Source organism: Equus caballus, chromosome 14, assembly GCF_041296265.1.
Source record: "Equus caballus isolate H_3958 breed thoroughbred chromosome 14, TB-T2T, whole genome shotgun sequence".
Classification (NCBI taxonomy): Eukaryota; Metazoa; Chordata; class Mammalia; order Perissodactyla; family Equidae; genus Equus; species Equus caballus.
In genome coordinates this window covers 13,290,909-13,317,895 of record NC_091697.1, presented here as the reverse complement: position 1 = coordinate 13,317,895, position 26,987 = coordinate 13,290,909, and the positions used below count along the sequence as shown (strand labels likewise).

The 26,987-nt window shown below is 55.6% G+C and overlaps 1 protein-coding gene across 1 annotated transcript in view; it reads left to right on the top strand.

Moving 5' to 3' along the window:
- Nucleotides 1-26,987, top strand: part of LOC138917602 (potassium voltage-gated channel subfamily KQT member 1-like) — a 106,745-nt gene that overhangs the window by 42,165 nt on the left and 37,593 nt on the right. The window contains 6 exon segments of the mRNA XM_070234701.1: nucleotides 128-224; nucleotides 869-1,009; nucleotides 11,089-11,199; nucleotides 12,304-12,399; nucleotides 15,198-15,320; nucleotides 16,260-16,404. Coding sequence (XP_070090802.1) covers nucleotides 128-224; nucleotides 869-1,009; nucleotides 11,089-11,199; nucleotides 12,304-12,399; nucleotides 15,198-15,320; nucleotides 16,260-16,404 — 713 coding nt within the window.

Here is a 26,987-nt window from a genome sequence, read left to right as displayed (position 1 = left end):
CTGTGCTTGAGGAAGGGGGTGAGGGGCGTTGGGGGTTGCACAATGGTGAGTGGGTAGGTTCGGAGCCAGGCTTTGAGGTGCCTGGGTGGAGTGGTCTGGACGGGGCATGGAGACTTCTCTTTCGCAGGGGCATCTGATTCCTTCAGATCCTGAGAATGCTGCATGTCGACCGCCAGGGAGGCACCTGGAGGCTGCTGGGCTCCGTGGTCTTCATCCACCGTCAGGTGGGTGGTCCGGGGGAGGTGCAGGGGCCTGGAATAGGGACAGACAGGGTGCAGTGCAGGGGCTCAGCCAAGCCCTAGTCCAAGCCAGGTGGGCCGTTCTGTCCATACCAATGGTGCCAGCATCCCTGGCCTGCCAGGCTAATGATGTTCCTTCAAGCTGGGGACAAGAGACTATGGGGCAAATGAAAAGACAGAAATGCAAGGTGGAAAAAGGTCCAGGAGGCTCAGAAATCTAGAACTGGGCAGATCAAGAATAGCCCCGGGGGGGTGGAGGTGGCCCACCTGCTCCCCTCCAAGAGGGCCTAGCCGTTCCTCCCACCACGGCTTTGCAGGACAGAGAGCCGCAGCAGCAGAGCCTGTGAAGCCCAGACCGTCTGTCCAGGCCGGGGCTGGGGGCCCGCCTCACTCCTGGGGGCAGGACCCAGCACTGGCCTTTTACAAGAGTTGTGAGAAATAGTTATTTTGAAGTCTGATGTCTGCATGTAAAACATGCTGGAATTTACGTAGAACTTTCTGGTAAATGTTGGAACTTGCTGCTGGGCAGGCCCCCGCTGCCTGTGATGTTGGCCAGGCATTTTCGCAGAGGCCGCTGGATGCCCGGGAGCCCAGATGACGGGCGCCTTCTCTGCTCGCTCTGTTTCCAGGAGCTGATAACCACCTTGTACATTGGCTTCCTGGGCCTCATCTTCTCCTCTTACTTCGTGTGCCTGGCCGAGAAGGACGCCGTGAACGAGTCGGGCCGTGTCGAGTTTGGCAGCTATGCAGATGCCCTTTGGTGGGGGGTAGTAAGTTGGGACTTCGGACAGGGCTGTCCAGTGTGGGAGCTGCAGGGCCACAGACAGCAGAGGGCAGGACGTTGCCCATGGGCTGGGGGGCTCTGGGTTCTGAAGATTTCGTGCCTCAACAGGGGCACTCCTTGCCCGAATGCTCAAAACCCCTCCTGCAGGCTTGGGGTTGAAGCTGGCTGTGGCCAGGTGTGGTGGGCCAGCGGCTAAGCACAGTGCCAGCACTCAGAAGGCCGCACCCTCGGTGGCTGCACACTTGACGTCCTAACCTTTTTGTCTTTGAACCTGTGTTTGTGAGGGAAGTCAGAGGTGCTGGAGTGGGTGCGGGGCACTTGGAGCCTCAGCTCACGCTGGGTCCCAGCTCTGCCCGCCCCACCGGGGCCCGAGTCCTCCGCTACCTGTCCCCTCGCCTGTACCCCGGCCCTGAGGCCCCGGCCGCCCTTCACCCTGGGTGCAGATGTGGGACGGTGGGGTCAGATGTGTGCCCTGCATCTCTGAGGGCCTGTGCTGGCCCCACAGCTGCCCCTGTGTCGAGGAGCTTGACATTATGTCTCAAACAAGGCACCCAGGACAGGTGGGAGGACCTCCGATAGAGGAGGTCTCCCACGTGGTGACATGCGCCAGGCCTGTGAATTTGGTAGCTGGCCCTGGGCAGCAGTAATGCCAGAGCGGGCTGTGCCCTGAGAGGCAAAGTAGTCCAGAAAAGTGTGGGTTCTGCACCAGGGGCACAGGGGCTCCCCTGGCTGCGAAGATGGGACTCCTTGGGCGAGCTGAGGGCAGAGCCTGGCTGGTGTGCTCCCTCCCCCTCCACCAACCACCCAGCTTCTGCTTGGAAGTGGCTGGGACCCAGGCTGGGTGGCTCTTAGCTCCCCTGAGCTGCCACTGTGCAGGAGAGGTGGATGGAAAGCAGAAGCAGATGATCCCGCAGAAGGTGAACACCACTCGGGTTTGCCGTGGATGGTCCGGGGGCCTCAGCCAGCTGCAGGAGGTCTGACTGCGTGCTACGTGGGTGCCGCTGCTGGCGGGAACCCGGCGTCACTGGACTGTGGGCCCGCGGAGCAAGTTTTCAGGGCACCAAACCTGCCACTCACATCTTCGACCTCACGGAGAGGAGGCAGATCCTGGGAATTATCTGCAGGGTGGCCGGCAGCTTACCACCCACAGGGATGGGGAACAGCAAGTGCAGGGCCCTGAGGCAGCCTGGGACGGCTGCTCGCTGTAGGGGAAGGCAGGGGTGTGGGCTGTCTCTGGGGCACAGCCAGGCCCCGGAACTCCCCGGCTGTCCCGTGGGGCACACGCAACACTACCTCCTTCAACATGCTCTCGGGGTGCAAGGAGCTAGTGCCCCAGGACGCTCTAGAACTGAGCCTGGAGTGGTGGCGTGGGTGACAACAGTGGGGCACTGGCCCTGGTTACAAGCTGTGCAAGGCCGAGGGGGAGTCCCTTTGAGCTGGGGGCAGGCTGGCTGATGTCTAGGCTCACTCCGGCTGGGGCAGGAGAGGGTTGCAGCCTGCATGAGGTAGCGCCGAGGCCTTGGGGGCAGCGCAGGGTGGAAGGGGCAGTGGGTGGGGGACAACGGCTGTGCCAGGCCCTAGCTGTGTCTGTCCCCAATGCGTTCCCTTCCAGAAGGGGCAGGCCAGGCTCTCTCCTGGGGCTCCCCGCCCTCCTCCAGGAGGGAGGCCCATCCCCACTTTTTTCGGCGGGGCGGGATGCCACTCTGTGGCTCCCTGGGCAGGCACATGCCCCTGCCGTTTCTGCGTCCCCACCCCTGTGAGGCCAGGCACGCAGCGGGGTTCTTGATGTTGGCTGAGTCAGCGTGTTTTCTGGAAGCTTCCAACATGCCAGGCTGCTCAGGGAGGGCAAAGACTAAGCTCCTGGGTTGGGGAAGGCCCAGGTTCCAGCTCTGTCTGCCCGCCTGCCCTCCTGCAGGCTTGTGCCCCGCAGCCCAGGCGTGGCAGGCCCCAGCAGGTTTGGGTGGGCGGGCTCAGTCCCCGGCAGGGAGCTTGCCCGTGGTTGGCGGAGGGGTCCCGTCCTAGCGACAGGCAGGGCCCATGTAGGAACAGGCTACCCAGAGTCGGGAGGGTTCCCAGGGACCCGCCGCGCTGCAGGAGGCGCGTGGGGCACTGCCCGCCACAGCGCTGATAAGCGGGCTCGGCCGGCGCTGCCCTCCCTGCCTCTGGCGCCCGGGGCTGAGGGCGCGGGCTGCTCCCTGCCCCTGGCCGCGGCCGGGGCGCTCCCACTCCCACACCTGTGCAAACATCCGCCCACCGGCCGGGAAAACGGCCCCTTTGTGCCCAGCTTGGCACGGGTGCCCCGGCCCGCGCCGTCAGCTGCAGCCCCAGCCTCGGTCACCACGGGCCCTGGCCTGGCCATTGTTCCTGCCGGGCCCTGCGCCCCTGGGCCGCCTGGGCCCCCTCTGCCGGGGCTCCAGGGCAAACGGCTCCCATTCATAGCAGCGGCTGCCCCTGCAGCTGTCCGGTCGGGAGCAGCCCGAGCCTTGAGTTATGGGCTGTGTTCCTGGCGTGTCTCGGACAAACAGAGCCCAAGAAACGCAAGCCGGGGAGGCCCCGATCGGGGCTTCGGGCCAGTTTGCCAACTGCAACTGCGCCCCGGCAGTTGTTCTGTCTCCTCTGTCCTGGCTTCCTTCACCCCAAGGGGGAGTGACGCCACCCCCCTACCCAACACTGTCCACGGCTCCCCGGCCTCAGCAGGCCGAGGAGGAGGTCTGCTCAATGGGGGGTGCTGCCAGAGGGCACCTAACGGGAGCGAGGGCTGGAAGCTGGGCCATATCTGATCTCTGCTGGGTCTGCACGCCTCCCCAGGCCTGGGCTAGGGGCCAGCCAGGAGCCAGCCCAGCTTCTCAGAGATGGACCCTAAAATAGAGCGTCTGGGCGGCTGGGGTATGGGAAGTGCCGTCCACTGGGTTTCCTTTGGAGAGCGGTGGCGAATCCTGCTGGGGACCCGCCATGTGGAGACGCTCTCAAGCCCCTTGGGCTGTGGGTGCCATAGGTGTGGCCCCAGGTGTCCTCAGCATCTGGGCTCAGCCAGTGGGTGTCTGTTGTGTGAATGAATGAGTCAGTTGATGTGCGTAGAACGGTTCTGTCCATGGCACCCGGGACAGTGGGTGTTGGGGTCTCCTGGGGCTGATGCAATGAAGTCTCACAGATTAGGGGGCTTTAAACAACAGAAACGTATTCTCTTCCAGTTCTGGAGGACAGCCTGAAATCGAGGTGTCGCAGGCCCACACTCCCTCTGGAGGCTCCAGGGGATCATACTTCCTGCCTCTTCCGGCTTCTGGGGGCTCCAGGTGCTCCTGGGCTTGTGGCCACATCTTCTGTCTCTTATAAGGACATTTGTCGTTGGATTTAGGGCCCAGCTGGGTAACCCCGGATGATCTCAACTCGAGTTCCTTAACTTAATCACCTCCACAGAGGCCCTATTTCCAAACAAGCTTGTATACTGAGGGTCCAGGTGGACAAGAATTTCGGGGGGATGCCATTCAGCCCAGGACGGTGGGTGGCCCAGGTGGACTTCATGAGAAGGTCCCTCCTCTCACAGCCTCAGTTTCCACTCTGTCCAGCAAAGGTGCCAGGTCAGCGGCTGATGTCCCCCCACCCCGGGTGGGGACGCCTGATTCGGGTGTGAGGGCTCCCTGCTCCCCTACATGTGGCGCCCCACACCTGGCTGCTGAGGTGTTTGGGGAGGATTTAAGACTTTTTTCTTTGCCCTTGGAACAAACTGCGTTTGTTTGTATGAAAGTCGGAGTGGAGGGAAAGGCAGTTTTGCACACACGGGCTCCTCTGTTTAGCGCCTGGGGGTCTCTCAAATCAGAAGCCTGCCCGGCTCTGTTTACCCCTGCGTCTAAATTTAGAATTGAGAGTGAAAGGCTGGGAGCCGGCTCTGCGTCTCAGCCACCATCTAAAATAGAGTCTGACTCCTGTCCCCTCTCTCCCTAGCCGTCGACTCCAGAGGGTCCTGGCTTCCCAGGCTGTACGGCATCCTGGCAGGAGGAGGCCAGAGGGGTCTAGGGGCTGAGTGGGGCCTGGGTGAGGACAGGGCCTCCCAGACATTCCTATGTAAGCCCTGGTAGCACCGCCAAGTGGGTAGGGCCAGTGTCAGGACCTCGTCTGAAGCTGGGGAAACTGAGGCTGTGTGGGCCTGGGTATGGTGGGCCAGCCCCCCAGCACCCAGACCCTACCCGTTCCAGGGCTCTTTCTCTGCCGGGAGCTCCGCACAAGGCCTGGGAGTGCTGGGCAGCAGAGAACAGAGGGTCTGCTTGTCCCCAGGCCACTGCCCACCCCAGTATGATCCTTCCTCTGTAGACTATAGTGTATGGCGTGAGAAATGCAGGCTCTGGGAGCCCAGCCAGAGAAAGGCCTTTACAGCTGGGTTTTGCAGGATGAGTAGGAGTCCACAAAGCAGGTCCATCTCTCTGTACTTACTGCCCACTGACCGACACCTGGGGGGATTTCTTACATGGCCAAGGCAGGCCCCGTGAGGGTGGTGTACAGAATTGGTTTCCTCTGGGGTGGGGTTCAGCTCATGTCAGCAAGGGTAAGAACTTTCCAGCTTCATCCTGAGGGGAAGAAACATGGTCAGCATCAGGAAACAGTGAAACAGGAGGCAGTGGGGTAATGTAGTGGTCAGGAGCTGGGGGTTGGAGTCAGACGTGGTACTGCATCCCAGCTTCACCACCGACCAGCTAGCTATGTGGCCCTGGGCAGGTTACCCAACATCTCTGGGCTCATCTGTAAAATGGGTGTGAGTACCTACTTCTGTGATTGTTGGAGAGTTGTCTGTGAGAACACAGAAAGCCTTGGGCGCCAGGCACCCAGAGAGGACGAGGACAAAGTAAAGGCTGTAGTAAATTTTAGAGGGCCGCTACCAGCCGTGGTTCTCTTGGTGCTCCCCAAAGCTAGACACCAGGTGATGACCCTACAGCAAGCTAATTCACACTCAAGTGTTTATGGCTGCCATGATCCAATCACACTCTTAGTCCTGCTAGTCTTGAGGGTCCTGTTCTGCCCCTGCCTCCCCACCCCCCCAACCTGCCTGCAGCACTTTCCTCACAGAGCGGCCCCTCCAGCGTCCCAGGGACCTTGTGTGTCTGATTCCCTTTCCCAGGGCCTGGGCAAGGCTGGCAGCAGGGCAGGGGCTCATGAATGAATGACAGAGCAGGTCAGTGAGGCAGAGATGGGGAGGGCAGACCACGGAGTCAGCTTCCTGGGGTGCAAAGACAGCTGCACCACCACATTGGCTCTGGGGCCAGGGCAGAGCGTATGACTGCTCTGTGCCTCAGTTTCCCCATCTGTACAATGGGAGAGACAACAGGTCAACCTCCTAGGGCCACTGTGGGGCTCACTGAGTGGGCCGTGATCCCGGGAAGGCAGCGGCTGTTTCTGTTGCTGTGAAGACGTTCCTTGGACGCCGCGGGCCTCTTGGCGAGGCTGGCTCTTGGTACGAGGGCACATTTCTTTACTTTTGGATGTGATGTCAGGCATGTCGCTGCAGGCTGCTCTGCATGGCACTAGGGTACAGCAGGGGTTGGGCAGTCCTGGTCTTGTGCTCTCGGAGTCACAGACGGGGTCTGCACACAGAGATTTGCTGGGTCCGTGGAGGACCTCCTCTGCCCGCCCTGGGAATCCAGGAGGGCCTCCTGAGGAGGTGATATCTGAACTGAGCTCTCAAGGCAGAGTCGCCTGGGCATCCAACATGTGGGACCTTGAGCCTGGCCATTCTGCGGGGTAGACGTGGCCTGGCCGGCACCCAGGGTGTCCACGGCGTCATGTCAGCCTCTGTCTGGGGCTCCCGCTCAGGAGGAGGGGTGAGGGAGGTCCTGACCCCACCCAGTGGTTCTGCAGGACGACCCTGGGCACGGCCCTTCTCATCAGTCCTTGTAGTCCGTATCCCCGTGTAGGGGTGCTAGGGCCTGTGAGCCACGCTGAGCGGGGCCACGGTACTCAACCGGGCCCAGGATCCAAGGTTGCTGTGAGGGAGAAGATAAACTCAAGGGACGAGAAGCCCCGGGCCAGCACGGATCTGTGTTCATCGATTTCCTTTTTCCTGCTGAAAGGAAGTGGGTTTATTTTGGGGTCTGGGGCAGCTTTTGTTTTTGCTCGTAGTTTGCAAGCTGGCCTGGGCTGCTCCCTCGGCCCCTGCGGACCGGCGTCTGCCCCCTTCACGGCCAATTTCCACCAGCTGGGCTGGGGTCTCCTGGGGCAGCCCCACGACAAGCCGGGGCTGGGCGTCCCCTGGGCACAAGAGCCCAGGACCGCTGCTCCTCCTTCGCTGCCCTGAGACAGCCCTGCCTCTCAGCAGCCTGCCCCTCTGTCCACGCTTCTCCTCCCCAAGGCTGCCCTCTCCCTGGCTCTGTCTTTGCAGCCTCGTCCGGGCAGGTCGGTGGCCGGAGGCTGCGCAAGGCCTGGGCCTGTGACGGGGCAGCAGCCTCCAGCCTCAGGCTTCTTCTGCAGGCCTCCTGACGTCATGGCATGGCATGGCCTGTGGGGTCATGTGGGCCTTGGTTCAGTGCCAGCTCGGTCACTTACCAGTGGGGAGATCTCAGGCACAGTGACTGACCCCCAGCCTCAGTTTTCCCCTCTGTAAGATGGTGCCTAACGCATAGCATCATCTCAAGTTTGCCCATCAGAGGTGCCACCTGTGATGTGAGCCCCTAAGTGTCTGCGTTGGCATCGTCCTCTTGCCCTTTCCCTCTGGATGGACAACCATGACATCTCCAGGTGGGCCTGGTCTGGGGTGGCCGCAGGCTGACGGCCTCCACAGTGGAGGTGGGGTTTCCGGGCAGGCCCTTATCTCCCTTGAAGGGAAGGCTGTTTACAAAGGAGAGAATAAAATGGTGCCAGTGCCAGCTTTTCAGGACAGAACGTGTGTGGGGGGGAACTGGAAGGTTCTCTCCTGCCTCCTGTCCTCAAAATGTGAGTGAAGACACAAAGGAGAGACAGAAACGGTGCAGGACATACTCCAGCTCCCACTCCTGGGAGGACAAGGATGGCCTGGCTGCCCCCACCCCCCCGCCCACCTCCATGGTCCTGTCATGGGCAGGATGCCATCCATGGGTTCATGTGAGCCAGCCTGTGTGCGCCATGGCCCGGGCGGCACCGGGCGGGGGGAGTGTGTGCTGCAGCGGCTGGGTTGTGTCTCCCCGAGTTTGTGGGCCTGGGGGACGGACGTGCAGATCTGCATTCTGGATGGCCCGCCATCGAGGACAAGTTCTGAGCACAGCAGCTATAAAACAGCCCATTCCTGAGCTGCTTGTGTCTGTGAATTCAGGAAAAACAAACAGCTCTGCGGGGATGGGCCATTTCCTCAAAGAGCTGAAAGGATGTCTTTAACTTGACAAAGAGGGTCTGTGACAGGGTCTGAGAGGGGAGGCTGAGGTTCCCAGCTCTGGGCTTTAGCCCTCCACGGAGGGGTTGGGGGACACCTGGCCCGGGGCTCTCCCACTTCTGCCCACCGCCCGGCCAGCAGGGAGTGCCAGCACCTCCTGGGCAGCTTGGGACCAGGCATGGGGGCCAGGGGACGCGGATGGGGTTCCCCCCCTCCAGGGCTCTTGTCTGCTGGGGGAGATGGGCGCAGGCTCCATTCTGCCCTCGGGGCCTTCCATGTGAGCCCCTTCCCTCCCCCACCTACATCCGGTTCCCAGTCATCGTGGGGGTTTTTTTGCATTAATTTTGGTAATTTAAAATGTTACGTTACATGTTATTTGTCTTGAGGCCTGAGTTTCAGGCGCCCATTAAACTCTCCCCCCGTGGGAGCGCCTCCTGCGCCTCCCTGGTTGCACGTCTCGGAGGCCACCCTGCCTCTCACTCCCCGCGTGGCGCCATCCTTGAACTTGTGGGTCTCGGGACCCCTTTGCACTCTTAACAATTATTGAAGACCCCAGAGAGCTTTTGTTTATGTGGGTTTTAACTATTGATACCACATTAGAAAATAAAACTGAGAAATTTTAAAAAGGTTTCTATATTCATTCGTTAAAATAATAGGAAACCCATCATATGATTATGTAAATAAAATAATTTTATGAAAGACGACTGTGCTTTCCACGAGCGGGCTGGGTGTGGTGTCTTGGATGCCCCGCCCCGCTGGCAGCTCCCTCTGCCTTGGTTCCATGCACCCGGGCCTCACGTGTGGGGTGCAGGCCCTCTGGGGGCTCTGGGCTCCCCAGGCCCCTTTGTCTGCCAGCCTGCCAGTGGCCTTGCCCGTGGCCCCTGCTGCACCCTGCAGGTGCCTAGGCCATGGTCCGGGGTGCATGCCTGTGTGTGCGTGTAAGCTGTTGGGCCTAAGCGTGCCCAGAGAGTTGGGCTTGACGAGTGTGCCAGCCCCCCTTCATGTGACCTTGTTGTGTTGTGTGTGTTTGAGATGCATGTGATTGTGTGTGCCACGCTGCTGCCTGAGCACATCAGGCTGTTGCATGTCTTAGCGCGCGTGTGTGAAGCACATTTGTGAGTGTGCACCCACGTGCACAGGCTCGGGGATCCCTTTAAAAGGCCCAGTAGTAGGAGGCCCGGTGCCCTCAGCGTCTGTATGTGGGATGTGTGTTTGAGGGACACTGACATGGCAGGGAAATGCTCCATGGGGGCACTTGTGGGAGATGGCTCTCAGAAGCAGGGGGACCATAAACAGACGCACGGTCGGGCTGGGGGGCTCAGCAGCGGCCAGCCTGTAATATCCCCGCTCATGGGAGCTCACCACGTGGCCATACCTCCCCAGGAAGTGACTTGCCCTTGGTGTAACTCAGTCTTCTGCGCCACGCCCTTTCCTGCTGCCCGGCTCCTCCGTGGCTCCCGTTTCCCGCAGGCCTTTCCTGGGTGGCTCAAGTGATTCTGATTCGTGTGTGCCTGTCTGTCTCTGTCCATGTGCACATGTGTGTGTCCCTGCCCAGCTGTGGCCACTGGGCTTCTCTGCTCCCTCCCTCCGCCCTCAGTGGCTGGTGGAGAGCTCAGGGAGGCCCGAGGACCCAGGGCTCTGGGGGGCTGGGGTGAGTGGGTGGTCACCACTGTAGAACTCACTGTTTCTTCTCTGGGCCTTGTCTTCCGTCAGAGTCTGTCAAATGGCCTCCCCACGCCCTGTGCCAGCCTCATGGGGCAGGGGACGGAATGAGGGCACCGTACAGACCTTCCTGGGCCTGCCAGAGGCAGTTCTTAGCCAGGACTGGAGGCCCTGGAGAGGAGAAGCCAGGCTGGCAAGCCCATGGGGCAGGCGGGTGCCAGCCAGGCTGCCTGCTCACAGGACCACCGTGACTGCTGCCTTGGTGTGTGGATGTGAGTGTGTGACAGGATAAGCTGTGACTCTGGGCCACCCCAAGTCCCCTTGCCAGGCTCGGAGCTGGCACCTTGAACACCCTGCAGGCAGCCCCACAGCCCAGACTCTGGGGCATTTGCAGCCGGCAGAGGCCCCAGAGAGCAAACCTCAGATGCCAGTAGGAAGCGAGCCTGGTGTGGGCGTGGGGGCGGGGTGGGAGCAGCCCCTCACTCCCATTGTTCCACCACACCCTGGATGGACACCTCCCCCACCGAGAAGAAGGATCGAACTGCGTCTGGTTCTCTCAGAAAAAAAAGGACAAACGAAACATCTGGTGCCCGGAGTGGCGCCAGGAAGTGGCATGTCATCCCCATCCTGGCATTTTGTTGAGGACCAGCCTCAGTGGGAGCTTCCGGCCTTCTGAGGGCTGGCGCAGAGCGACGTCGGTGGCCTGGGTGGTGGACCTCCTTGGGGATGGGGCAGACGGGTGGAGCAGGGAGGCCACGCCTGGCCTTCCCATGGGGTGGGCCTCCTGGCCTGCTTGTCCGGCTGGCGGGCCCTGGTCCTCCATTGGTGCTGAGCTCCTGTGCACAGCCCGGTGGACGTGCTTCCTTTGCAGTGTTAAGTTTGGGAGACACAACTGTCCACTGCTCTGGCACTGGTCCTCTGGCCAAGCCACTTGGCCATCTGGTGATGAGATGTCTCCCTGGCCTCCATTCACAAGGTGGCAGGTCTTGAGTGGAGGTGGGTTCGGGCTGGACAGATGCTCATCCTGAGTTTCTGGGGCCTTGACTGCTGACTGCTGCCCCTCTTCCTTGCAGGTCACTGTCACCACCATTGGCTATGGAGACAAAGTGCCCCAGACGCGGGTCGGGAAGACCATTGCCTCCTGCTTCTCCGTCTTCGCTATCTCGTTCTTCGCACTCCCGGCGGTAGGTGCTCCATGTTGCGTGGCATCTCCACCGCTCTCTGGCTTTCCTCTACACTCTGGGGCTGGCTAGGGGTCCCCCGGTGAACAGACTCACTCATGGCGCGGCACATTCAGAACCCAGCTCACCTGCCACAGGGCCTCTGGAAGCCACCTGCCCTCCTGTTCCCAACCCCCAGTGGGGTCCTTTGTAGCAAGTGTAGGAGGCAGCCTAGCATGGTTTGATGGTGATGGCTGGGTCTTTTGTGGCAGACGGTGGGGTGCAGCCTAGCTTATTTGGTCCCTGAGGGTAGGGAGGAGGTGCCAATGTGGCTTCAACATGACCGCGGAGGTGGGGTCCATGTGCCTGGTGAGGGAGGGAGCGGTCCTGTGCTGTTGCCTGGGAGGGGCTTCCATCCATGTCCTTTCCAGAAATCATAGACTGTGTGCGTTAGAATCTTCTAGTTCACTATGTATGTATGTCGGCATGTGTGTTATGCGTGTATATGTGTGGTATGTGCATAGTATGAGCATGTGTGTTATAGACCACATAGTGTGTGTACGTGTGTGCATGTGTATGTGTGTATATGTGTCACATAGGTATACATGGGGTGTGTATTTGCATATGTATGTGTGTCTATAGATCATGGATGTGTATATGTGCTGTCTCTGTGCAGTACATGTATGGCATATGTGTATATGTGTATTGTGTGTGTCTAGGCATGTGTGTGCTGTCCAGTATATGTGTGTAGTGTATGTGCATGTGTAAATACATCACATAGGATAGTATGTGTGTGTATATGCACATGCATGTGCAAGTGTAGGTATATGACTTGATCTCCTCTGCAGGTGGGGAGCTCCCTCCCCAATGAGCTAGTCCTCTTTATCACAGGGGCAATCCTGAGGTGGCAGCAGCAGCCCCCTTGGATGGGGCTGCCTTCTGCCCAGGCAGACTGACTGAGCCAGAGGTGCCAGCCTCGTTTGTGGGGCCTGCGGTGCCAAGCGGGCCGGGCCTCCCCAAGCCAGTGACCCAGTGTCCACCCTGTCTCCCCAGCTCCTGCGTTCTACAGGCCAGGCCCGACCAGTGGTCACCTGTGTGACCCGAGCCCTGGTTTCTGTCCCTTCCTAGGGGATCCTCGGCTCGGGCTTTGCCCTGAAGGTGCAGCAGAAGCAGAGGCAGAAACACTTCAACCGGCAGATTCCGGCGGCAGCCTCGCTCATTCAGGTGACCCACCGCGGCGGCCTTGTTGCTGTCCTCCCACATGGCCATCGTGTTGCCTTGTGTCCGTCTGGGCAAATACAAGCCAGCGTCCATTCTGGCAGTCAGGAACCACTCTCCGCCCTGAAGTGACCGACCCATGAAGCTCCCGAGACCGTGTGCTCAGATCTCTCCAGAACATGGAAGAACCACATTCGCAGCACAGACGTGCTCACCTGTCGTAACTTCTGCTGCCGGGAACCATCCAGCAATGCTGGTAGGGTGGGCCCAGAAGTCGGGGGAGTCCGCCACCATCCACTGCAGCTCCCACTGAGGGTCACATTCTGCAGGCTGGGCTGGGGGACAAGGAGGTGGCCTGGCCGGTCCTGGATTTGGTGTGGCTGGTTCTTTGGGCCCCTCACCTCCTGGCTGCAGAGGCCAGCCTTGGTGTCATTTCTCTCCCTCATCTTCTTCCTCTTTCTATGGCCGCCCCTGCTCTGCATGGGGGCAAGTCTGGAAGGGAGGAGCAATGGGTCCCCCTGTGGCCCTCCCCCACAGGGGTCAGGGCCCTGCCTGTGCAGCCTCAGTGCCTTCTGGGCCACTCCCAGCACCCACGGGGCTCAATGCTCTTGGGTGACGGGAGGTGAGGACCAGCGATCTGACAGCACGGGCCGCACTCTGCATTCACAGTGCCCGCTTAGCTTGCAGAAGACCCAGCAGCTGCCCCCACAGGGCCCGTGGCTCAGTGTGCCAGGCCTTCGGTGGTGGGCAAGGGGCTCCATGTGCCCTGAGGCCTCTCATTGCCTGGTGAGGAGCCAGGCAAGTCAGCTTCTCACTCCCCTCACCCCAAGGTTGCTGTAAGGAGACCTTCCCAGAGGCTCCCGGGCTGGGGGACCTGAGGAGGCAAAGCCTGAGAGCAGTGGGGAAAGGAAGGTTCTGGAGATGGGCGAGGAGGCAGGTGGCCCTGAGCCCCCAGACACTCAGCTCTGGTCTGTGACCCCAGGCTCCTAAAACACACCAGAGAACTGGGCAGCCCTTTTAATGCAAACGAAGACTAACGCACAAGACCCATTTGAAAATCTTGTCTCTGAGAGTCTTAGTCGCTGGCCCCTGCAGGGGCTAAGTGGGCCCAGGGCCTGCCTGAGGAGCAGCCGGGCAGGGGCTTCTGGAGCATGGGCGTCGTCATGTATCTGGCCGTGGATGTGGGGCCCTCTGCCTAGCGGGGCAGCAGCAGCGCACATGTGGCCCCCGCCCCGCGCACCCAGAGCTGAATGCCCCCCAGGGGCCTCCGGCAGGGCCCCAATGAGGGGTGGGCAGCTGTCCGTTGTTCAGCCTAAGAGCCGTGGCTCAGCCCGGGTCTCTGCTCGCTCCTCTGAAGCCCTTCCGGAACCCACCGTCTGGGGCCTGGACATTATACCTGGACGGGAAGGAAATAAAAGTGGCCATAAAGCTGAGGGGCCAGGCCCCTCTCAGGCCCAGTTTTATGACCCCACAGTTTCTCCTTTCGGGGAGACCATAAATCAGGCCCGTAAAACCGGCCCAGCCTGCCATGGGCAGACCGCCTGCAGGACGGGAACACGGGTGGCTGTCCTGAGGAGCCCTGGGCTGCTCCCAGGAATCGCACACCTCGGGAATGAGCATCTCTTAGAAGGCAGGTTTACCGGTGAGTTCAGGGGGTGCAGATGCACCCACGGCAGAAAGACTGGAGCTGGGGCCTAGGTCAGCGCACATGGTGTGAACCAAGGAAGGAAGCACGAGGCAGCCAGGTGATGTCGTGTTTGCGGGTAGGACATGCACAGGCTGCTTGGGACCGTGGGATGTGGAGGCAGCTTGGCATGGATGTGGCAGTGGGCCTGTGGCCCTTTCCTGATTGTCCTGGGTGCATGTGAGGGCTACACATGCCCCCCACTGGCTGCCATGTCTGCCTGGGTTCCCATCACAAGGGTGAGATGACTGACCCCAGGAACCCTGCCAGCGTGCCAGCACAGTCCCTACCTCGTCCTTCTCAGACTCCCATGGCCGCCAGCAGTGACAAGACCCCCAGGATGTATCCTCATAGGAAGCTCGTGGCACCCCCTACTGTCCCATCTCTGCCCACCTAGATGTGGCACGGCCTCCCCTCAGGTCCCCTGCCGATGGCATCTCCTCCTCTGGGTCATCCCCTGCATGGTAGTCGCCTCTAGAATGGACCCATGTGCCATCCGGAGGCTCCTCCCAACTGCAGGATGGTGCTGGGACCCGTGGGCCCTGCCTTGTGTCTCTGAGAGGGGCCTTGCTTCCTGGCCATTCAGTCTCTCCTCCCACCAGCCCCAGGGGCCCTGCTCCTCACACTCTGCCTGGTCGCGCCCCCCCAACCTCTTTGCTGCAGCCCGTCCTCACTGGATGGACCCCCGCTGTCCAGTTCTGCACCTGCCTGTGCACTTGCCGTGCATGCCTGGAGAGGAGGCAGACAACTAGGCATCTCCAGGGCCTTATGCGGGGCCTGAGTGCAGGAGGGCCTGGTGGGTGGAGGTGGTGGCAGATGGATTGCGGTTCACAGGGGAAAGCCTCTGTGGTGTCTGAGCTGCAAGTGACAGTCAGTGTGTCAGGCCATGAGCTGCCTGACATAGGAAGGGGCCAAGCCAGGCTGTCTAGGGCATGAATAGGCTCTGGGAGGTGAGGGGCCATGCCCTGAGCCTGGGGAGAGGCGGGGCTGGCACACAGGATGCCTGGCTGTCCTGCCAGGAGGGATGCACGGGCAGGATTCGGGGTGGGCTGCAACTTCTCTGCCTGAGGCCCCGTCCGGCGCTCAGCAGGGGACAGCCTCTCCCTTCTGCTGGTTTCAGACGGTGTGGAGGTGCTACGCAGCTGAGAATCCCGACTCCTCCACCTGGAAGATCTACATGCGGAAGCCCTCCCGGAGCCACGCTCTGCTCTCCCCCAGCCCCAAGCCCAAGAAGTCTGCCATGGTAACCAGCCCCCACCTGCCACCAGAACGGGGGCACTCACTAGTGGGTGGGGAGGCCGTGAGAGCCACAGCTCCCGGCTAGGACTTGACCCTGGTGTTTCAGCTCAGTGTAGCCCACAGTGGACGTCAGCACCATTCTAGTCACTGAGGGTGTACACCCTGTGCTGGGCCCCCGCCATGCCAGTGTCCCCAGGCTCCGGAGCATGTGGGACTGGCTGCTCCAAGGCCGGGGCTTTGGGAGGTCCAGAGGAAGCCCCCAGGAATGGGACAGGCTGGATTCTGGCCAGCTGCTGGAGAGAAGGCTCTTGAGAGGGGCTTGATGTTGGGCTTTCCGTGCTGGGTATGGCAGGCGGCAGGGGACGGAGGTGGCATCCCAGCTCGAGGAAGAGGGTTTTGAGGTCACAGTGCGGGGGAGTTCCAGCAGGCTTGAGGCGAGAGACTCTGGATTTGACTGGAGTAGTGAATGAAGGATGAGGTCGGCTGGCAGCTTCTGCCCGTTTCTGGCTGCCTCTGTAGGCTTTGAACCCACTGTTCCCTATGCTCGACTATTCTCCCAGATTCCCACATGGCCTGCTCCCTCACCTCCTTCAAGTCTTCTCCTCGAAGAAGTCTTTGCTGGCCCCCATTGACCCTCTCATCACAGGCTCTGACCCCCTGCTGGCCACAGCCTTTGTCACCACCTGCCCTGGTGTGTTCTTATATATTTATGTTTGCCAGTTTCCTGCCACCTGCCCATGTTGGCCATGAACTCCCAGGGCAGCAACTGGGCTGAGCCCCACAGGAACCCTGGCAGCACCATAAGCCACTGCCCACCTCGTCTGTGTGTGAGGGTGCTGGAGCAGGGGCCCAGCTGGTGCTGCCCCTGGGTGGGTGTTCTGGGGCCGGCGGAGGGCCTGGCACAGGATGCCCAGGAACCGCCAATTCATTGTCTTTTTTTTAGGTAAAGAAAAAAAAGTTCAAACTGGACAAGGACAATGGAGTGAGTCCCGGAGAGAGGACTCTCATGGTCCCTCACATCACGTGTGACCTCGTCTCAGAGGAGCGGAGGCCAGACCATTTCTTGGTGGAGTGCTGTGACAATTCTGGTAAGAAGCCTTCATATAGGATGAGGAGTGGGGACAGGGCCTGGACCCTCAGCTCCGACCCACCAGGGCTGGCCAGGGCCACTGGGGTTTCAAGGATGCCCACTGCTCTCCCAGACCACTTGCTATGGTCCCATGGACGTCAGGTGTTCCAAGCCTTGCATTGGCTCCTGCTGGCCCAGCATCTGCCTGTCAAAGTCCTAGGGCTCCTTCCACCCATGGCATGTCCCTCCAGGAGGCCTGCCCCCACCCTGGAGGGACCCCTCTTCCTGTTCTGTTCCAGACTCTGGGCTGCTGAGAGCCAGGCCCTGCCTTGGTCATACTGTGTGTCTGGTGCCCCAAGTCTGGCAGAGAGGAAGCAGCACATACATGCTGACCCCCCATTCCTGGTGGAGTGGGGACCGGGGGTCCAGAACCAGCACTGCGTGTGCCCGCAGCTGTCCCCTTCCTCAGTGCTCTGTGCATTTGCTCTTCTGTCATTTCTGTGTCCATCCCTCCTCTCTTGGACCTCTTCCCAGCACCCAGCAGAATGTTCCAGCACCCACCAGAACATTCCAGCTTATTCGTAGTTGTGAGGATAATGTCACTGTCTCAAGCACAGCAGAGGATGACAAGTTCATGTTGTTCCTGACCCTTTGTGCTTATGGGCAGCTGGCGCCTGGCCCGCCAAGCTCTTGGTTTGCAGGCGGCTGACCCATGATGGGTCCTGCGTCTGGTCACTGTGCCCTGGCAGAAGGGCGGAAAGCATTCTGGAGAGGGGTTGCAGCCACTCCCTGCTTCTTGGGGCTACTGGTGGACATCCTCCTTGGGAGTTGGCTGGGCAAGATCGAGCCTGAGCACCCACCTCACTGGGTGCTGGGCTACCCGTGGCCTCATCACATGCCATTGAGATTTGGCTCTGACCCGGCCACATCACTGGTGAGCCCCTGGGACGTGCTCCCCGCCTGGCCACTAGAGTGGGCACAAAGGACAATTGTGCCAACAAATGCCCAGTGCCCCCACAACTCCGGATTCAGGGGCAGACCATTGTCGCGATGCAAATGGGGGCTTTCTGCAAATGCTAATGGGCAGGTCGGGCGTGGGGAGAAGCATCATTTGCTGTTTGCTGAATACGGAGCAGCCCTAAATGATGCTGTCCATTCAGCCTGTTGGTGTTGAGTCCTTAGTGACATCTGCGGAATGTTAATGAGGCGCAAGTGCAGGGAGAGTCAGGCGCCTTTTGTGGAATGCTCCCGCACGGAGGAGTTTTTCCTTTCCTGCCAACTCGATAAGTCAGCCCAGCCCGGAGCCACTGGCTTTCTGGAGCCTGAGCTGTCGCCCTGGCCCCCAGGGATTCAGAGTGGCCCCCGCCCCGTGGGTTACCTGATACTCCTGAGTCCTCCTCGCCCAGAGGCCCTTGAGAGCCCTGGTGTGGGGAGACAGGGTGCTAATCCCAGGGCAGATGCCATCACTGGGAAAGGCCTGCAGCCCCAGTTCCCATGTGGTGGGGCACGACAGCCATGCTGAATTCCACCATCAGGCCAGACCCAGGCCTCGAAGCTGAACCTCGCCAGGGAGCACTTTCTGGGTGCGTGAAGGGGCCTGTTAGGCAGGAGTCATCCCCATCCCAGCACAGTGCTTGTCCACAGTGCCCACAGCAACGCATCCTATGCACAACGCCCGCTGCCCGCCTCTCGCCAACCTCGGTGGTTTCTCTCTGTGTCTCAAGCTCACGGTGTCTCTGGGCTTCTGTCTTGTGACCCTCAGGCCCAGTGTCTGAGGCAGAGCTGCCCACTCTCATTCCTGACGGGTTCCAGAGCCTGTCTGAGCCGCTGTAATTCCTGGATGGATCCCCATGTTCCAGGAAAATGTAACTGGCAGCTGGAGGACTTGCTCACGGGGAGGGATGGCACAGGCAGCAGGAGCGCCCCCTTCACAGTTTCTATCCTCTTGCAAGTCCTAGTCCTTCCATTGCTCACCCTGTCTTGGCTCACCAGTGACTGTTCATGAGGGCCTGCTCTGTGCAGGGCCTGAGTGAGGTCCTGTGGGGTGGCAGGGTGTCCTTGCCATCCCAGGAGGAAGATGGGCGAAGCGGCAGTGTGGCAGGGAGTGTGGGCCTCTGAGGGATGGGCACCTGGCTTGGCCTGGTCAGGCCTAGGAAGGCTTCTTGGAGGAGGTGACATTAGGGCTGAGTACCAGTGCTGGGGAGGGAAAGGAAGGGCATGAGCAGCAGAGCAGCTTGGACAGAGGCGCGGAGGGGGCCAGCTGCTCTCTGCGCATCTCCACACGGTGGCTAGGCAACCTCATCTGTAAAGTGGGTGCTGACCTTGCTGCCTCACGGAGAGGCCCATGTGGGCTCCCGGCGCACTCAGTGCTGTCTGGGTCATCCTGGCTCCTGACTCGAGGTCTCGGGTGTGTGGAGTGACCAGGAGCCCACAGGCGTTGAATGGGCCAGATCTCAGAAGTCCACAGAGCAGGAGTGGCTGTGGGTGAGCTATACTGCTCCCCTGGGGGAGCAGAGATGGGGGAGGTCAGGGACCATGGGCAGGACATGGTGGCAGGCCAGTCCAGGACCTGAAGTGATATTGTCACATTGGGACCCTGGGGAGGAAGAGGAGCTAGAAACCAGCGGGAGGTGGAATCTGGGGACTCGGAGACCCCGGGTACAACAACGGAGGGCAAAGCGGAGTTTAAGATAGGCTACTGGGGAAAGAGAGAGGCCATTTACTGTCATCACAAAACATTTCAGGGAAACAATGAAGTTCAGAGAATGACGTGCCAAAAGCCCAAGTGCTGGGGCAACATGCATCCAATGCACAGAGGCCCCAGCCTACACTGGGGGTCTGTTGCTCCCACTCACCACTCACGTCGGTGAGCTCTTGTGAGCCCACTCACGGGGTGCTCTGCAGCGGCCACCTGCAGCTCACTCTCTGTGCTGCCCACCCCACCCGGCCTTGCCTTTCGCCTCTTCCCCCTTTCAAGGCTGTGCGTGCTGATTCTGCATTTTTGGTGGGTCCCGCAGGATTCTCTCCTGAATGCTCCGCTGACTGCCATCCGCAGTTGATCCATGGCCCCTGAAACTCACTGGGGCCCGGCGTGCTCTAAACCCCATGGCCTCTTGCCTCTCCCATTTCATGGGCCATTGCTGTCCTGTGTTTGGGTTTCACCTTTCCCAGCAATCCTCTGAATTAGTCACTTGTTGTTGTTGTATACAGTTGAGACTTGCTTATACTTACCAACAGATTTGCCAATTTTCCGTCTCACAGTTTGGATTTAAGCTCCTTCTTCCTGAAGCCTTTGCTTTCTTCAGTGAAGGTTCGTCGATAGGCAGCTCAGTATTTGTTTGTCTAGAATGTTTGGATTCTGCCTGTGCTCTCAGATGATGGTTTAGTTGGGGAGAAGGTTATAGATTGAGATATGTATTTTCTCTGAACACTCGGGAGATATTCCATGGTCTCCTGGCTTCTGTGCACTGTGGAGATAACTGACAAGTAGGGCATCCTCGCCCCTCTGGCGACTCTGAATACCTTCTCTTTGACTTTGATATTCTGTCATTTCTCTACAGTGAATCAAGGTGAATTATTTTTATTTATTCTGCCTGCAATTTGTTGTGATTTCTGAATCTGAGGGTTTATATCTTTCATCGTGTGGAAGATCAACCCCATCATGTCATGGATTGTTAAAAATATTGCCTCCCCTAATTGCTCTAGTCTCTCCTAGAAGCTTCGACTTGGCCATCTTGTTCTGCCCTCTTTGGCTGTCTCCAGTATTTTCCATCTCCATCTCCCTGTGCTGCATCCTCGGTGGCTTCTTTCTGGTTTATTAACTTCAGATGTATCTAATCCAATGGTTACTCCATCCATTGAGATTTTAATTTCAATTACCACTTATTTTTTTCATTTCTGTTTGTACTTGTATGTGGGGTTAATCTGCTTGATCTTAGCATCTTGTGTCTTCCTCATAATTTACATTACAACTTTGAATTTTTAGGTCCTTTGAACATGCTTATTTCATCGCCTCTGTCTTATAGCTTCACCATCTGTGGTTCTCAGAGTCTAACTCTGCTCACCGTGGCTTCTCCTGACTCTTGCTCATGGTGGCTTGTTTTCTTGTGGGTTTGTAAGCTTAGGTTGTGGTGGCGGTTGTTATCTGTGGGGTTCCTGTGTGCCCTGATGGAGGGGACCAGGTTCTCTGGAGAAGTTGTCCCTTTGCTTGTACAGGGTGACCCAGTGAACCAATCCAGAACCTCTGTGGTGTTGGTTTATAGCTTTGGATTTTCTAGACAACTGTCTAGCATAAATACAAACCCAACCTCTTGTAAGAATGAGCCTAAGCTACACATACGAAGAGGAGACTTTTGACTTATCTCCCAAAAAATAGGCCAAGACTAGTGAATTTCCTTTTTTCCTCCGTAGCCAATGCACGGGTTTTCCTTGTTTGATTTGGGGCTACTATTGGCTCAGCCTTTCTAGGGGCCCAGGTTTATAAAGGGAGCCTCAGTTACCGATTCTTGCCTCGTGCTGGTTCCAGGCCCTGCCTCTTCTTCTTGGGGGCCAATAAAGTCCACACTGCGTCTCCTCAGGGGGGCAAACTCCCAGGAGCGCCTGCGTGTCAAGACCAGCACAGTCTGTTTGCTGCAGCTGCTTCCTCCCTGGCCCGTGGGGACCCCTCCCTGCCAGGCCAGCGCATTGGTGCCGTGGAGGGACGTTTCTTTCGTCTCAGCAAGCCTCTCAGGGAACTTGTAGGGAGAGGCTTTTCATGGCATCAGGTCCACTTGTTGCCAGAAACAAAAGTCCTCAGCTTAGTGGCAGGAAAACAAGGGCAGCCACGAGCTCCCCATTGGCAGATGGCCAGGCAGCGGTGTTGCAGGTTGGAACTTTCCTGGGGGTCCCCCGAATCACCTGGAGAATTTTACTTTTAACACAGACTCAGAAGCCTACCCGAGATTTTGAGCCACAGTGCCTTTGGGGAGGCCCATGAATGTGCGTCTGTAACGAGCCCCCCAGGTTACCCTGAAGCAGGGTGGCCCTTGGATTGGCACTGGGGACCTAGAGTGTGGGGTCCAGCACCGGGTCGCAGGGAAGCCAGAGCAGGGCTTCTGTGATGTCCTCGGTCTCACCCGGGTCAAAGTTTCCTTGTTCGGGACAAGAGCAGGGTCCCAGGCGCCCTCCTGGCATCTCTACCCCTGCTCTGGTCTCAGGGTGTGAGGTTGGCCCAGGCTCTGGAGACGACTTCTGATTATAACGTCTGGTGACCATCCTGGGTGCCAAACATCAGTCATGCCAGTCTCAGGGTCCTGGGGAAGCGGCCCCCACAAGGTCTTGCAGGCTGAGGGCCTGGGATTCCTTGTGTGGGTGCAGGGATGCGGCGGAGCAGGAGGACAGGCTGGACCAGGCTCCTCGTTTGTTTCCTGAGCTCCTGGATCAGAACCTTCTTGATGCTGCCCCCCGCCCCCAACTGCTCACTCCTGTCCCTTCCTTTCCACCCCCGTGGCTTTGGTTCTCTTCCAGCCTTCGGGCCTCCACTCAGGAGGATATCACTGTACCCTCCTCACTGCCTCCCCCTATTCTGCTCTGTGCGGCCAGTGAACAGCTTAACAAATGTGTCTACCTCACACAGAGGTCCAGGCAGGCTGTGGCGCTGCTCAGACCCTAGGAATTCCCCATCCCCTCCAGGCCACTGTCCGGAAGTCTCTCTGAGTCTCGTGACACCTGGTCCTGCCTCACATTTCGAGCTCACACCTCTGCCCTACTAACCAGGCCCTGTCCCCACCCACAGGTGGCGTTTCCACCTGGTAACCTTTGCCCAGCGGACTTTCCACCACTGCTCACCTCTTCAATTTGTCCACTCTCAAATTTTGAAAGACACTTTTTCTCTGATTAGGGAAGTTGTATATGTTTCTCATAGAGCACATGAAACATCCAGAAGAGAATAATGAAGAAAGAACAGTTGCCTGTTGTCTTACCGCCCAGAGGGAGCACCTGTTAGGGTTTTGACATATGTCCCCCCCACCTTAGTTTTAATGAACATACACACCCGGGTTGGTTCCACCCCAATCGTTCAGTACTATTCCTGCTTTTTCACTTGTTACGTGATTGTTACCACAAAGCATTTGAAATTCTTTTTAAATTGATTTTTGTTGCGTCTAGTCAAATATTAATGCCAGTGGCTTCATGTTCTTGACTTGCTGCATTAGGAAGGACCTGTGGACTATTTTGGAACTACAGCGGGGACACGTTTCTGGTTTTGTCGGAACTGGAGTCAGCACTTTACTGTTTTGGTTGACGTTCCTGGTTCGTAACTCTTCCTCTGTCAAAGAGGAAATAAAATCTCAAATTACAGAAAATTTAGAAAAATAATAGCAGAAACACTTCATATCGGATCCTATAATATATATTTAAAGGATTTAAATGATTATTGATAATATAATTGGCAGATACAAGATCAATATGCAAAAGTAAATTCTATTTCTATGTTCTAGCAGCAAATAATCTGAAATTGGCATTTTAAAAATACCACTTACAGTAGCGTTACAAATATGAAATACTTAGAGATTAATCTGACAAAAGATGTGGGTTGTACCCTGAAACTACAAAACATTGCTGAGAGAAATTAGAGAAGGTCTAAATAAACGGAGAGGGGCCCATGGCGCATCACAAGACTCGATGTGGATCTCTAAATTGAATGTAGCGTCAGTCAGGATCCCAGCAGGCGTGCTGGAGAAATTAACGAGCTGATTCTGAAATTCATAGGAAATGAAACAACCTAGAATACCAGACAACTCTGAAAATGAACAAAGTTGGAGGATAGCACTAGCAGCATGGTATGAGCATAAAAATAAGCAAAGAGATCAGCAGAACAAAATAGAGAGTCCAGACAGACCTGCATACTCAGGGACAGCTGATTTTTGACAAGGTGCAAAGAGAACTTGGTGAAGGATAGTCTTTTCAACAAGTAGTGTTGGAACAACTGGATATCCATATACCAGAAAATGAACATGGAGCTACAGCTTGCATAATATATGTAAATTAACTCAAAATTTATGATAGACCTAAATTTAAAGCCTAAAACTTATAGAAGAAAACATAGGAGAAAATGTCTGCGACTTTGAATTAAAGATTTTCTAGACCTGACACCAAAAGCACAAGCCGTAATAAGAATAAATAGATTAGACTTATGAAAATTACAACCTTCTCTTTGAAAGACATGATTAAAAGAATGAGAAGACAAACCAGCAATTGGGAGAAAATATTTTCAAATCTTACATATGATAAAGGACTTGTACCCAGAATATATGAGGGACACTTACAACTGAATAAGAAGAAGACAAACAACAAATGAAAAATGGGCAGGGGGCCGGCCCCGTGGCCGAGCGGTTAAGTTCGCACGCTCCACTTCAGTGGCCCAGGGTTTCGCTGGTTTGGATCCTGGGCACGGACGTGGCACCGCTCATCAGGCCATGTTGAGGCAGCATCCCACACGCCACAACTAGAAGGACCCACAACTATAAGTATACAGCTAACTGCTGGGGGGTGGATTTCGGGAGGAAAAAAAAGCAAAAAAAAAAAAAAAAACCACAAAAACATTGGCAAGTTGTTAGCTCAGGTGCCAATCTTTAAAAAATAAAAAGAGGGCAAAAGGTTTGAACAGACACTTCATCAAAGAAGATATGTGGTTATGTGGTTAAGCACGTAAAAAGATGCTCAACATCACTAGTGATTAGGGAAATGCAAATTAAAACAACGAGATACTACTGCACAATTATTATATTGGCTAAAATTAAGAAGATTAACCATACTAAGTGCTGACAAGGATGTGGAGGAAATGGAACTCTCATACACTCCTGATGGGAATGCAGAACAGTGGAAAACAGTTTGGCAGTTTCTTAAAGTGTTAAGTATAGACCTGCCATGTTACCCAGCCATTCTATTCCTAGGTATTTGTCCAGGAGAATTAAGAGCAAATGCACATACTGACACTTGTGCATGGAATGTTCATAGCTGTTTAATGAAAACTGGGAACAACCAAATGCCCATCAATATTTGAATAAATTTTTTTAAAGTTGTAGTGTATCCATACAATGGAATACTACTCAAAAATAAAAAAAGGAATAAGCTATTAATACACACAACAGCCTTGATGAATCTCAAAATAATTATGATGAGTGAAAGAAACCAGACAAAAAAGGAGTACATACTGTCTTATTCTATTTATATAAAACTCTAGAAAATGTAGACCAATCTAGAGTGACAAAAAGATCACTGGTTCCCTTGAGGTGGGGAAGCGTGGGGACAGCGTCGGGAGGAGGAGTGCAAAAGGCACAAGGATCTTTTGGGGGCATTGGATATGCTCGTCATCTTCATTGTGGCGATGGTTTCCTCACGTGTCACAAGTTACCAAATTGTATACTTTCAACGTGTGCATTTATTATAGGTCAATTACGCCTCCATGAAAACATATGTAAAATAAAAACATTTCACATAGCAAAAAAATACCAAAAATCATTTAAAAAAATCATAACCTGGGGAAAATTGTTGCTACTTATATCACAGACATAGGCCTAATTTCATCGATGTATTAAGAAGCTCTTGTAAATCATAAAGATAAAAGGAAAAAAGGTATAAAAACAGTTCTCACAAAAGGAAATGCCAAGAATTTTTAAGCATGAAAAGATGCAGATAACCCTGATTATGATGAGAGAAATGCAAGTTAAAGCAATGGGACTTTTTTACTTCTCTGATTATTGAATTTTAAAGCGTTTGATGACACTCTATGGGCGCGCGTGTACAGGGAAACCCTCCACTTCAGTGATTGCTGTTGGGAGAATAAATTGATGCAACCTCTGTGGAGACGCATGAGACAATTTCAATGAAAATTAAGAAGCATATGCCCTTCAACCCTTCCAGAAACTTATTCTACACTGACAGTGCACATTTGCAAAATGATCCATTATGAGGATACTGATTTCTGCAATTGTTAAATAGCAAAATATGGTAAACCACGGACATATCCATCAGTGGAGCTCTCCTTAAAGAAAGTATCGCATATCCATTGAACCAGTCGTTAAAACTGTGAAACTGTCCTCTTGGTGCTGATGAAAGACATCCGGGATATCTGATTCTAGAAATAACGGTGTCTCAGGTTCAGAAGAGTGGGAAAGCTGCCGTGATGTGGGCGCAAATACATTTTACAAAAGGGAGATCTGTCTGCCTTGTCCTGTGTGCCGGAACACTTCGAAGAACATTGGATTGATCTTCTCTTTAAAAGTTAAATGTTAGAACTAAGTGGTTAAACTATCTGGGGCTGGTACGTGTTTTAAAGAACTTTAATCTCCTCTTAGTCTGTTTTATGGTAATTTGTTCTAAGTAAATTTACTGCCTCTTTGGGGGTAATTTATTCATTGCTATTTAATTCCGCCAGGGTTTCATTTATGTCACCGCTTGGTCGAAACTAATTTTCTCCTTTAGTGGTTTAATGTCTTCCGTCACTGCCTCTCTTTTTTTCTTGCCTGAGCTTTTATAGCTTTCTCTTTTTTTCTTAAGCTCATGAAAGATTTATCTATTTCATTTTATTTATTATACTTTTATTATCTTATCAGAAAACTACCTTTTTGCTGTTTTTGTTTTCTATTTCACCAACGGGGGCTTTTATGACTATTAACTCCCTCTTCCTGGTTAACTTTCTTCATTTTCTTAATTTAATTAAGAGTAAAACTTAGTTCGTTTATTTAAAGTCTTTCTTCTAAAAGACGTTTTAAAGGTTATAAATTTTCCTCTGATTGTAGCGTTAGCTGTGACACATAAATCTTACAATGAAATATGTTCCTTTTCATTGCTTTCTGGATGGTTTTTACTTTGTATTTTTATTTTCTCTTTAATCTAGGGTTCGTGTAAGAAATATTTTCTTCATTTTTGAGCAGTACATTTTTTATCACTGTTATTTATTTCTAATTTAACAAGCTTACAGTAAGAGGATGTGGCCTGTGAAATCTCTCCTCTTTTTTTTTTTAAGATTTCATTTTTTTCCTTTTTCTCCCCAAAGCCCCCCAGTACATAGTTGTATATTCTTTGTTGTGGGTTCTTCTAGTTGTGGCATGTGAGACGCTGCCTCAGCGTGGTTTGATGAGCATTGCCATGTCTGTGCCCAGGATTCAAACTAACGAAACACTGGGCCGCCTGCAGCAGAGCACGTAAACTTAACCACTCGGCCACGGGGCCAGCCCCAATCTCTCCTTTGTTTTAAATGAAGATCTTCTTTGTGTCCAAGTACGAAAATGAAATCACCACTCAGCCTGTAACACAGGTATGAGGTGCGTTATTAATTTCAGTGGATGTTGCCAAGCTGCTTTTCTCCAGGGCAGTCTGAACTTGCTTTCCCACAGGCAGGGCTCCCTTCATGACATCCCTGCCAGCCACCGTCAGCAGAGCCATTTTCCACCTTGTCAGCGGGGTGGGGCAGTGTTTCTCCACTGCAGCACTATCAATATTCGGGGCAAGATCAGTCTTTGATGAGGGGGCTATTATATGCATTGTGGGATGTTTAGCAGCATCCTTGGTCTCTGCCAGGGAGCCAGCAGCACTATCCCCTTGGTTATGACACCCAAAATG